Here is a 12,699-nt window from a genome sequence, read left to right on the forward strand (position 1 = left end):
CATCCTGGAAAACACCACTCCTATCAGGATAGAAATGTTTCATCATAGGATACTGGTGATCAGTCAGAATAACTTTGTATTGATTTGCAGTAAATTTTCCCTCTAAGTGGACCCAAAGCATGTCATCAAAAATAAATGCTCCCTACAACATAACAGAGCTAATATTTTTTCTTTAATTTGTCACCTGTCTATATATTCAGTGGTATGTAACTAACAAGTCTGAATGGAGATTGTGTGGAGGAGTGAGAGGATGTGAGAGTTGGCTGTTAGAGCTGTGAGAGTCGTTTATTCCTCACCACTTGTAAGATGTTATGGAACCTGAGTCACTGATTGCACAAGCTCAGTTTCTGCATGACAAAACTGACAGGCAACAGGGCACCATGTCACCATGGAGTGTAAGGAGTTTAAAGTGACCTGACAAACAGTACTTTGGAAGAGAGAGAGAGGGAGAGAGAGCAATTATGACACAAATAAAAGTGGCACTCATTTTGTGTGACTATGTGACAGAAAAAAACTGTATACTTTTGTTAAAGGTAGAACAGTGTTTGACTCTTTTTTTTTTTTCTCAGAGGAGGAGATGACCTTCAAAAAATTCTGCTAAGCTATGTTTGTGTCTGTGTACTCAATAGCTTAGTATATACAGTATGTATAATAATCCATCATTATCTCCACATAGTCTCTTAACATCATCTACTATTCTATGTACCTTCTTTTTCTTTCTGTTAGGTATAATACCTTGAGCTCCATTCCACTGCTGTGGTTCATCATGCCTACTTAGAACAACATTTACTACTAGAACACTGTCAGCTGGATGCATAATTCATTATTTTCTTAGACAAACTGTGTATAAACAGTGAATGTTTATTCTCACCTAGACTGTACTGTTGTTCCAGCTCCATTCAGATCAATAGCTACAATTGAGTGCAGTTTGCACACCACATGGTGTGGGGAAAAATGAAAATGTACTTCTATTTTTACAATATAGTATCTACAAAAAAAATTCCAATACGTTAAACATGAAATGTAATTGTACCCAGAAAAATGGAGTTATGAAATAACTTAAGTATAGGAGAAAGATCATGAATGAAGCTCCATCTTCTGATTGTGAGACAGTTTTAGTTTTGTGTTGACAATATTTTTTTTTTGTTACTGCAGGAGATATTAGTGACATTTATTTCAACACAACAGGTAATTGGGGAAATATTACTAGCCGTCCTAATAATGATATTTGCAAGATTGCTGTCCTCAGCAACCAAGATTTTAGCTGTCTAAACTCCCACACCTTAAACTAGTTAACATCCTATAAATTCCCATTTCTCTCTCTCTCTCTCTCTCTCTCTCTCTATCTCTTCACACCTACCACTTCCCAGTCTCCTCCCTTGTATTCAACAAGTTCTATCCAAGGCTCTTTAATTAGAGCTCCTGGTTGACTAGTGCAAAGCAGAAGTCACCCAGATCTCAAGTCAAAGTTACAATCACTCTCCATGCCATTTAGCTCCATGCCCTTACGAAAAAGTTGGAGCAGTCCCAAGAATAAAGAAATCAAGGTTTCCTCTGACAAACTCTGTCTCCAGACTTTATTTAAATAAGCCAGTGCATGACATCTGGCAGAGTTACAGAGATGTCAGGAAGAACGAGAAAAGACTGGCCCAGCATTTTGGCAGAGTTAAAAAAGAATGAGAAAGTATGAAGGATGAATATTACAACTGAAAGATCAAAAGCTGTTCAGAAGATACAAAAGAGGTTGGGCATACACATTATCCCAGAATATATATTTATATATCATATTCAGAAAGGGAGATGCAAACTTATGAACTGGTTTTGATTTTTTTTACTCGCTGTCTTAAAGGAAAAGTCCACCATGAAGCATATTAATGTTTATATGGCAGTATCTGTGATATGTTTAGTGATTCTGTTTCTAATTTGTTGGTTGATGCTGTAAATAATGTTCATATATTTAAGCACCATTTTGGTGTAAAGCATACAGATTCAATCTGTATGCATATCAATACCATAAAAAAGGCAGAGCCTTATAATTCTAAAGTCTTGTATTTTTCTTAGTGATAACTAAGAAACTTCAGTAAAAGGTCTGTGAAACCTAACACATTAAATGTCTGTAAATAGTGTAAATTGCCTTTTGTCAAGGGTATGCAAATGTTCGCACTCAACTGTATATAAAGTTTCACTTGCTATCCTGATAATACACTTATTATACTTTAATCATATAAAACATTATTTTGATAAATAGGAATGTAAATCCTCTTTGTTTTGTCTTGCCCTGTATCAAGAAGCTTTTGATGCTTTACAAAATGTTCACCACTTCCCCTGGAGCCTCAGTGCAAGCTGATTAACTGCAATTTGTGTTTGTCGTGAGTAATTTTATTAAAGGTAATTATCCTGTTACCAGATGCTGATTACTTAATCTGAGGGCGTGTGGAGCGTCTGCTGAGTATAAAGATTAATGCTAAGTGTTGATGATGTAAAATGAGATGAACAGATAAACTAAAGGTTAATTTGTTCTAGTAAGATGAAGTGCTGAAATGTGGGGATTGTATTCTTGCATTCTTGGAGTACATGTAGTGTCAGAAAGTGTGTGTGTGTGTGTGTGTGTGTGTGCGCATGTGGGCATTTGTACAGTATGTGCATGTGTGTGTGAGTGCTCAAGTTGATATTATCATCGTGATGGATGGGGTTCATAATGCCTAACCTCTTTTCCCTATCTGACGAGTCATCATTCCCCTCAGAGCAATTATGCTTGAAGTGATAAATCACATGCGGACTTTCCTGAGACCAGTGTTAAGCGCCATTTAATGCACTCATGTCCATGTTTCTCATAATAGACCGAAAGATTTTCGTTGCATTGTACATAATCATCATATGAACTGAGGTTTTACACTTCTTTGTCCCTCTTGGTACACTACAGAAATATTTCACAGCCTCAGATGCAGCATTTTTTTTTCCACAGTGTGTGATTTTCCAGCACATCCCTTTACTCCACGAGACTGAAATATCAACTGTCTATCTAACTGAGTTGATTTGTTTATTTTGCTCTGAAGCACGAATGTGTTGACAGGGGATACATCACTTTTCAATCCTTTGTTATGGTAACTGTTTCCATGACTACGACCTTGGTTGTTATCCATGTGTACATATAGTGCTTTGCTATGTACATTCACTGTTACCTATACATAGCACTAATAATGTTTTCATGTCAAACTGGAATTATGCTAACTACAAGATGATTTACTTCAAGCTGTTTATCACCTCAGACTCTAAATTAAACCCAAATAGTGATGTAACCAAATACAAATACATTATTCAGGCTGAACAGATGATGTTCTATATGGATATAAATACAGATACATATAGGAGATGCCCTATTCAGGGTTTTAGTTTTTTTTGGTGAGTTTTTTTAGAAAGCTTGTCAGAAAGGTACATAGTGTATCTGCTTGAGAGTAGAGGTGTGCATCAGGATCTCACAGGAGGTTTTTAGCTGTCGGATCTGAAGCTTGCGGGAATGCCTGGTCAAGGTCAAACTGGTTTAAATTAGGATGCTAGTTTGTTTATATTTTGGAAAGTAAAACCAACTAAATTCATTATAAAATATCACAGGCAGGTACAAACAAAAATAATTGTGCAGGCGCGCCGCTCTAGTTGAGACTAATTACGAGTGATGTAGCTGAGGTTGAGGAACTGTCAGAGAGAATTCAAAGACTGTACTGAGAACGCTGACATTTCTACCCCTGGGTTTTTCCAAGTGTTGGTTTACAGCTCAGACTTTATGCATTTGGATTTCTTTGCCTCTTCAAATTTACAAGTGAACATCAGCTTCTGAAATGGGTGGCGGTGTGGGGGGTTTTTTGGTGCTCAGTCCATTTGTTAATTAGTCTTCAGAGGGCGAAGGGCATAGTCATGATCACTTCAGAATAGACACCACCTATTCCATTCAACTGTCAAAATTCCTGAATATTCTGCAATATCTTTTTGGACTTGACTACAAAATAGGAGTGTAGATTTGGACGTAGCTCCTGTGTCTGTACAACATCTGGCTAATGCTAGCAAACCTGGATATGTTCATATATCATCCTAGTCAGTGGTCTAGTATCCTCTAGTGTAGTATACTCAGTTTGTGTATCTCACCTGGCTTTTGTGCTGTTTGTACTTCTATTATACGATAACCGAAAAAAAAAACACTTACCTCCTACCTCTGTGTGTCCTAAGAGAGTGTGACATTGTGTGGGTGTCAAGTTTAGGAGAGATCTCATAACTCACGTAAGCCAAATGGCATATACAATCAAACACAATGAAAGAGCTTGTAAAGTCTAAAGCAAATGCTTTATACCATGAATGCATTTGCTCTCACAGACTGATGGTGCTGTTTATAGTAAGTCCTATTTCAGTATACTGGCATTTTGTTTAGAATGTGTAACCATGGGGGTTCATTATGCTCCCCTATGGTTTTAGCAGCCTACTGTTTAATTGCTTTGTGTGCCTGCAGCCATGTTGTAACGCTTACTGATTATAATTGAAGTCAGTATTAGACACAGAGAAGTACACATTTTTCCTTTTGTGGTATTTCTTTGTTGTGAATAAGAAGCATGCAAAGCAGAAACTCACAGTCTTTTCTCTTTCTTTAACAGTCTTGTAGTTACATATTTATGGTTGGTATCCAATTTAGCCTTCTGTCCTGATGTCTCTTTTTATTATTCTTCCCCTTGCTCATTCTCTCTCTCTCTCTCTCTCTCTCTCTCTCTCTATCTATCTATCTATCTATCTCTCTCTCCCTCTCTCTTTCTTCTTCTATAGCTCCATTCTCCCCTCCTGGCTCAGAAAACATGGTAAAGTTTGATCAATATGGAGATGGCATGGGCCGATACAACATCTTCAACTACCAGAGAATGCCAGGTAACGACCGGTTTGGCTACATCCATGTTGGCGAATGGGCAGAAACGCTCTCTCTTAATGAGTACCTGATTGGCTGGCCACGTGGAACAGGTGTACCCACCTCACAATGCAGTGACCCATGTGCTCCAAATGAGATGAAGAAGATGCAAGCAGGGGAGTACTGCTGCTGGATCTGCACCCCTTGCGAGCCCTATGAATATCTGCCAGATGAATTCACTTGCGCACCCTGTGCTTTGGGCCAGTGGCCTCGGGCAGACCTGAGTGGTTGCTATGACTTGCCTGAGGACTACATCATGTGGGAGGATGCCTGGGCTATTGGTCCTGTCTCTATTGCTTGCGTGGGCTTTATTTGTACTTCACTAGTCTTTGCCGTTTTTATCCGCCATAATGAAACACCACTGGTCAAGGCCTCTGGCCGGGAGCTGTGCTACATCCTGCTTCTTGGAGTCCTCATGTCCTACTCCATGACTTTTGTCTTTATTGCCAAGCCCTCACCGGCAGTGTGTGCATTGCGGCGTCTTGGCCTTGGAACCTCATTCGCAGTCTGCTACTCAGCGTTGCTGACGAAGACCAACCGCATCGCCCGCATCTTCAGTGGTGTGAAAGATGGTGGTGTACAGCGACCACGCTTTATCAGCCCTAGCTCACAGGTCTTCATCTGCCTGGCACTCATCTCTGTCCAGCTTCTGCTTGTGTCCATGTGGCTGCTGCTGGAGGTGCCTGGCACTCGGCGCTTCACACTGCCTGAGAAGCGCCAGACGGTCATTCTCAAATGCAATGTACGGGATTCCAGCATGCTGTTGTCACTCAGCTACGATGTTGTTCTGGTGGTGCTCTGCACTGTCTACGCCTTCAAGACCCGCAAGTGCCCTGAGAACTTCAACGAGGCCAAGTTCATCGGCTTCACCATGTATACCACTTGCATCATCTGGCTTGCCTTCCTGCCCATCTTCTATGTCACATCTAGTGACTACAGGGTATGTGCCGTCTGTATACTGAAAAGGGATTAACTGAATTGACTTAAATGTTACTGAATCAGCAGGGCTATTGAAATTATCAGGAAATTGTATTGCCAATGCCCTGTGATGGGCTGGCATATCATCCAGGCTGCATCCTGCTTATGCTCAGAGTTCCTGGAATAGGCTCCACCACAACTAACAGGTTAATGCAGATGAATAAATGAATGAATTATTTGTACTTCCAAAGCATAGATGCATGCCTAAACAATAGTATAACATCCTAGGACACACAAAGGATGCACGGAATTAGCTGAAAAAAAAGTAGAGAGATGTTTAAATCCCCAATAAACATGGCACAGAATCAGTCAGCCCTTCATAATGAATATTAGTGGACTGCAAGGAATGAAGCTCATCAGCATTTCCCAGATAATTAGTCATGTATCATATGGATTGCATACACAGTCAGAAGTCACACTCTCTAACTCCGCACTGCTGTATAGACACATGACCTGCTGACGTGAGCAGGACATTTCTCAGTCTGCTCAGTCTGTTCTGTGGGTCTTTCAAGGCTACAGTCAATGAAGTGAGGAAAAAAGAGCATTTCTGTAAGAGAGGGTCTGGTCTTCTGAGACACGAAGTTGTAACAGAGAGTGCTGACGCCTGTAGAACCACTGCGAGACTTTAGAGATATGACCAGGCTGAGAAAAAGACAAGACAGAGAGGAAGACAGAACAAAGCAGGTGAAGGAATACCAATTCCACTATCAAGAGCTGAGACAAGGGGCAAAGTCACGTATAGTGTCATGCGCTTGCTATTATGCCATGTGTCCAGTGGAGTACTCAAACTAAAGATAAACTGAAACAGTTACCATACCTTTATTCCCTTCAATATGAAAGCATCCACACTCATAAAAACAGGGTTTTCTCCTATAAAGATGATCTCAAGTAAAACCCTGTTAGAAAGATAGGAACTCTTAATCATCCAAAGACCCCTTGAGGAACCCTGGGTTCCCATTCAAAGTTGGTTTCAAGTAGGACCCTGATTCACCTTTAGGTGAAAGCATCCACACGCTTAGAAAATAGGGTTCCTCTACAGTCTTAGAAAACAGATTTCCTCCACAATGTTAGAAAACATGTTTCTTCCGTACTATCAAATACAGGGATCCTTTACAGCCTTAGAAAATACTGTTCTTCAGTGGTTCTTTAGATGGTTAATGGTTCTTACATTTCTAAAAGGGTTCTACTTGGCATGATATTTGAAGGGTAAACCCTCTATTCTCTTAGAAAACAGGATTTCTCCACATTCTTTGAAAATAGAGTTCCTCAGTGGTTCTTTGGATAGGTAAAGGTTCTTAAATTTCTAACATGGTTCTACTTGAAACCGTAGTTGAAGGGGAAACCCTCTATACTCCTAGAAAACAGGTTTCCTCCACATTCCTAGACACCAAGTTTCCACCACAATAATAGAAAACAGGATTTCTCCACATTCTTAGAAAATAGGGGGTTTCTTAGTGGTTCTTTGGATAGGTAAACATTCTTCTTGAGACCATATTTAAAGGTTAAACCCTCCACACTCCTAGAAAATAGGGTTTTTCTATGCTCTTAGAAAAAAAGGTTCCTCAAGGGTCCTTTGAATGGCTAGGGGTTTTTAGCTTTCTAACAGGGTTTTACTTGAGGTCATCATTGAAGGGGAAACCCTTTGTTGCATTTCAGTGTCCTCAGTTCCTGTCTATTCTTCAGTCATAGCTGTAATCCAGGAAAGATTGGCAGGGAGGCACTAAAAGAGAAAATCAAACCTTCAGGGGAGAAGATTAGCCTGTTAATGGAAGATGTCCAAATAACATCTAATCAAACACTATTTATGCAGCCACAGTGTTAACTACCATTGTAATTATCCCCCATGTTCACTCAATCACTCTCACTGTTCAATGCAACTCCCCTTATTCTACTTCAGCTAATAGCATTTGATGATCAGCATGATTATAAGTATCTGTGGAGGTGTTTGAAGTATTGAGTGAACTGTCACTGTCTCTCCACCAGGTTCAGACCACCACAATGTGTATATCGGTGAGTCTCAGTGGTTTTGTGGTACTGGGCTGCATGTTTGCTCCTAAAGTCCACATCATCATGTTCCAACCCCAGAAAAACGTAACCAGTCACCGGCTCAACCTGAACCGCTTCAGCGTCAGTGGTCCACCTGCTACCTACGCGTCACACGGTGAGGAGCCATCAAAGACTTCTATTGCAGTAAGAGAACACAGTCTATCAGAGCTTGCATAAAGAAATATCCCAGATCATCATTTTTCATATTTGATTTTTTGTGATTACATTGCACATTGTATATGAACCAATATAGTACAAGAGCTATTTCAGCAAGTTCACTTCCTCATGAGGTTGTACAAATTACAAATGAGTGGTTTAATGGACTCCTCAAATATTACCTTAATTTTTCATCTGGGTAGCTTGAAAGCTGATTAGGTTCCTTTCCAGGTGTCAGCCAAATAGTTTCAACAGAGATGTAAGATTTGACTTCTTGCCTTGACTAACCGAAACTATAATATTAACCTGGTATTTTGGTTGAATGCAAAAGTTTGTACATGATAAAATAAATAGTATCAGTTTAAAAAAAAAAAATGCATTTCCCTTTCTTAATGTGATGTCCACCAGAGTTCTGGTCCTTAAGTAAAGCATGTTTTATATCTATATGATTTTTAAAAAATAATTATAACAATCCCAGGACACTGTAATGGCAGTTATGTACATTTTTTTCTTATAACATCCATGACATTTGTCATGTGACTTAGCTCAAAGGGACTAAAGCAGCCTTAATGACATTGCCTGTTGACATTGCCTGTTGTAATAAGCCTTTTATACCATAAATGTTAGGTACAGTAGATTTGTCAGGAAAGGCATATGTATGTGTCGTGAATGCCACTCTAAAGTGCTCCCAAATTAACAAGCAACACTTCATCTTGGATTATTTGTAGGGAGAATTGTGAGATTCATTTCAAGAAACAATAACAGGTATCACAAAAGGCTGAACAGATTCTGCTTCCGCTGGTTAAATAAGCAGCTTGCAGTGATTGTTAATTATTGGTTTCTCTACGTGAGGCATAATTTGTGTATCAGTATTGTCACCTGATGAAGACGTTTATATCCTGGAGCTGAGAAGAGAACAGTAATTCCCGCTGCTGAATATGAACAGGCCCAAGCAGAGCCCAGTGCCTTGACTCTAATGATTAATTCATAGGCAAAAAAAAACAAATCATGTAAACAGTTTCATCTTTATTTATACTTTATTTCTCATAAATAATATGACAGACACAAAGAAAAGGAGAGACTATTTATCCTGGAGGAGTGAGAGAAGGTGAGATGGATGAGCAGTGGAGGAAAAAGTCTAAAAGTCTTTTTTTGCTTTTTAAACTGTAGTTAGCTGAATTAATATTGTGGTGTTTTATTTTCTCTTCTTTGATCTATCTATCTATCTGATTCTCTCTCTGATTCTCGTTCTCTCTCTCTCTCTCTCTCTCTCTCTCTCTCTCTCTGCAGCATCTGTGAGTGGCCACTGTGTTCCGACGGTGTGTAACGGCAGAGAGATCGTCGACTCCACCACTTCCTCTCTGTGACCCCTCGTCAACGTTTTGCTCTTTAGCGACTGTTAGCCAATCAGCACACATTGTGCTCCATCCAAGAACTCCTCCTGTCCACAGTGTGTAGAAAGTGTGTATTATTATTACTATTATTATTATTAAATTATTTTCTAGGGCTTGTACATATTAACTGAAATTGTTGTAGAGAAACAGAGGAGCAAAAAAAACTATAAAACATTTCTAGGGTGATTTTGGAGACCTTTTGTTTTTTTGATAGCTTTATTATGTTTGTTGTAAAAACTATGATAAAATGTTTCACCATTGGACTATAATGAATTTATTACTGAAGGGAAAGTGTTGAGTGGCTATGCCTGCAATACTGGACAAACCTGGTCATTTTCTTTTGTAGGCCTCATTGTAACAATCTATTCTGTATGTATTTCTATGTTGTATATTTTGTAAATAGTCTTACTGACAGTTTTAACCACACAAGGTGATAGTATTATAGGAGTGAAGTTGATGTCGGGAGTGTAACGAGTGGCTGACCAGAGGAGGGAAGTCTCACAGTCCTTTTAGTAAGCTTTCATATCGTCCGCTAGTGCTTTTCATAAACTGCTTCTCACAGAGCATGCACAAAGTGCTTCTGATTGTTAAACCTTTACAAATGTGGTATTTCTGCAATGCATAAAGTGCTTGGTGAGACAGGAGGGAGTGTAAATGGTGATCCAGTGTTAATGGCTCTTTGTGCCTTATCATGTGTGTAGTAGTTTGATATGAAAGCTTCCTCTAGACCTTTAGGGGTTGCTGAGCCACTTTTTTTACATGTGTATTATTTTTTACATCTGAGTGTTTTATACATTTCTACATTTTGAAGGAGGGGGGTACATTTTATGTGACAGGTTGAAATGTGCAGTCATATCACTGGGCTTGGGTCTGTGTTTAATCTTGCTTTGGCATGCAATCATCTCATATGACAGTTTACTCAAGTGTTAAAGACAAAGTACATTTTAAGTTTTACAATTTTAGAAATGGAATGTAATAACTTGGGGCAAATGCAACACTGATGTAGAAATGGCGCGTTCATGATTTACTGCTGTGACATTAAGCACAAACAATGTAATGGTATGGAACGTTAAAGTAAAAGAATCTATTTGGACCCAGGTACATATAACTATTTGCACCCTTAAATGACAAAAAAAGGGTGCATACCTAACAGATTGGGATGTAACTGAATCAAACCGAGACTACAGGTATGCATTGGAGACCACATTCATTCATTCATTCATTAATCCTCAGTAACTGCCTGCTTAAGGTAGCTGTGGTTTAAATTAGGCTACTAATTTGTGAACATCACCTCTTCAGTAGCAGCTGTAATTAACACCTAAAAAAGCTAGCTAACATTAGTCTTATTATTGAGTAAACCTGAGGCCAAGTGTTAGCCCTTAAACTCCCAGACTGGTGGCAATATGGAGACCCAACTAGTACACAGAAACTGGCCAAAAAGATCGGTGCAAATAGTATACATTTTATTTTCACCTGGCTACAAATAGCTTCTGGTTAAAATAAATACAGTTATATAGTAATACAGTAGTTATGGGGGAAAAGGTCATTTGCCAGATCAACAACATGGACTTTGTCTTCCAGTAAGATAATACATGCACACAAATATACTTTTCAGAGAATACTCAGCAAGTTTCATCCTAGCTGCGTTTATTATAGAACAACATGCAGGAATGAATCCATATGAATCCAGGAATGTTGTCCATTTTACTGTAAATCTGTATTGTAAAATATTCTCTAAATCCCAGTGTGAACTGGTAAGTGTCGACAACGCAAGAGAGACATGTAAAGCACAAATAGAATGTTGGTGCTTGAAATGAAAGTACAGCAGACTATGTGTGTATGCAGAAGGAAAAAAGTGTAGGATTATGGACAGCGTTTTTTTTTTTTTTTTCCCTCAGTGCTCCACCAGCCTCAGCAGTCTGAGGCCTATCTGCAATGAGGTTTGCACCTTTCACTCCCAAAATCTGCAACTCCCTGATTCTTCCTGCATGTCACGTTGCTAGCAGAGTTGACAAAAATATTCTACATAAAAATGAGCAGACATTTTTATTTATGGCTGAAGTCAAAGGTTTATCACAAGTAATGCTCTTCTGATTGTGACTTGGATTTGGATCTGTTATGATGAACATTTACGTGTGGATCCAGTGTGCCAGGTGTGGATTTGATACAACACTCTTGCAGAGGGGCGTTTGTCTTCCTCTGTCTATCTGTATGCTCCCAGTTTATATACAGTGTAACGTATTGTTAAGGAATCCTGTGTTGAATTTTTGAACTCTGGTCAAACACAAAGCAATAGAACAGTACCCATGGTGCAGTGTGTGCAATAACAAGGATATGATGATATAATAAATAATAACCTACTGTTGTTGTATATCTGTTGTCTGTCCATTTTTTGGTTACAGGCTTATATACACTCCTGGGCAAAAAAAAATGAGCCAAGCACAAAATGGCAAAATATGAAGCTTGTAATAGTCTCAACAACAAATCATTGGTCAGGAAATTAGCAAGAATTAAACAAATACTGTAAATCTCTCACTGTTCTATCAATCCTGGTTCCATTCATGAGCTTATTAACGCGGGCCCTTGATGGGCTGCATCAGGTGTGGCAGATAATCAAATAATGATCTTTTAGAGAAAAAAAACATCCCAGAAGATATTTTTGGAAAATTTTGTACACCCAGACATGTGTTAGTATGAATTTTACATCAAACATTTTAATGATTATCATGATTTTACCTTTGCGACTGTATAAGTGAATTTTCCTGTTTCTAGCTTTTCCCCAAACAGTTCCCTGCAGCAAAAGTAAACAAGCAAATGGAGGCACAGGAGCTCTCAGGAGAGCATTTGTTTAATTCTTGCTAATTTTCTGACCAATGATTTGTTGTTAAAAGACCATTAAAAGCTTAATATTTTGCCATTTTGGTCTTGGCCCATTTTTTTGCCCAGGCGTGAACAGTATATAGGGTGAGGGCGACGAGCAAAAAAATAGTGTATGGTTATGTCCTTCAAGACTATCAATAAGATCTCCCTGGAGTTCTTTGCGCTCAACAACTCAAGAAATTAAGGTGTCTTGCAATGACAAAAAGCCAAAAGCTCTTTCTTCAGAAACTTCTTTCTGCTGTGAATTATTCTGCTGATGTCCAGCTGAGTTTCTAAAGTGGCCTGAGCATTAAATATGAGCAG

At 39.0% G+C, this 12,699-nt stretch overlaps 1 protein-coding gene across 4 annotated transcripts in view; it reads left to right on the plus strand.

Annotated features, from left to right (window-relative positions):
- grm3 (glutamate receptor, metabotropic 3) overlaps positions 1–11,871 on the plus strand; it is a 39,940-nt gene extending 28,069 nt beyond the window's left edge. For 3 of the 4 annotated variants that reach the window (XM_026927501.3, XM_026927502.3, XM_053234927.1), the window contains 3 exons: positions 4,807–5,882; positions 7,904–8,081; positions 9,413–11,871. In XM_026927501.3, the coding sequence (XP_026783302.1) occupies positions 4,807–5,882; positions 7,904–8,081; positions 9,413–9,489 (1,331 nt within the window). In that variant the 3' untranslated portion in view covers positions 9,490–11,871. Of the gene's footprint in view, positions 1–4,806; positions 5,883–7,903; positions 8,111–9,412 lie in introns of all 4 variants that reach the window. The other variant, XM_026927503.3, reaches the window with a different exon arrangement.
- Positions 11,872–12,699: the final 828 nt, after the last annotated feature.

The sequence above is a fragment of the Pangasianodon hypophthalmus genome, chromosome 6, assembly GCF_027358585.1.
Source record: "Pangasianodon hypophthalmus isolate fPanHyp1 chromosome 6, fPanHyp1.pri, whole genome shotgun sequence".
NCBI lineage: Eukaryota > Metazoa > Chordata > Actinopteri > Siluriformes > Pangasiidae > Pangasianodon > Pangasianodon hypophthalmus.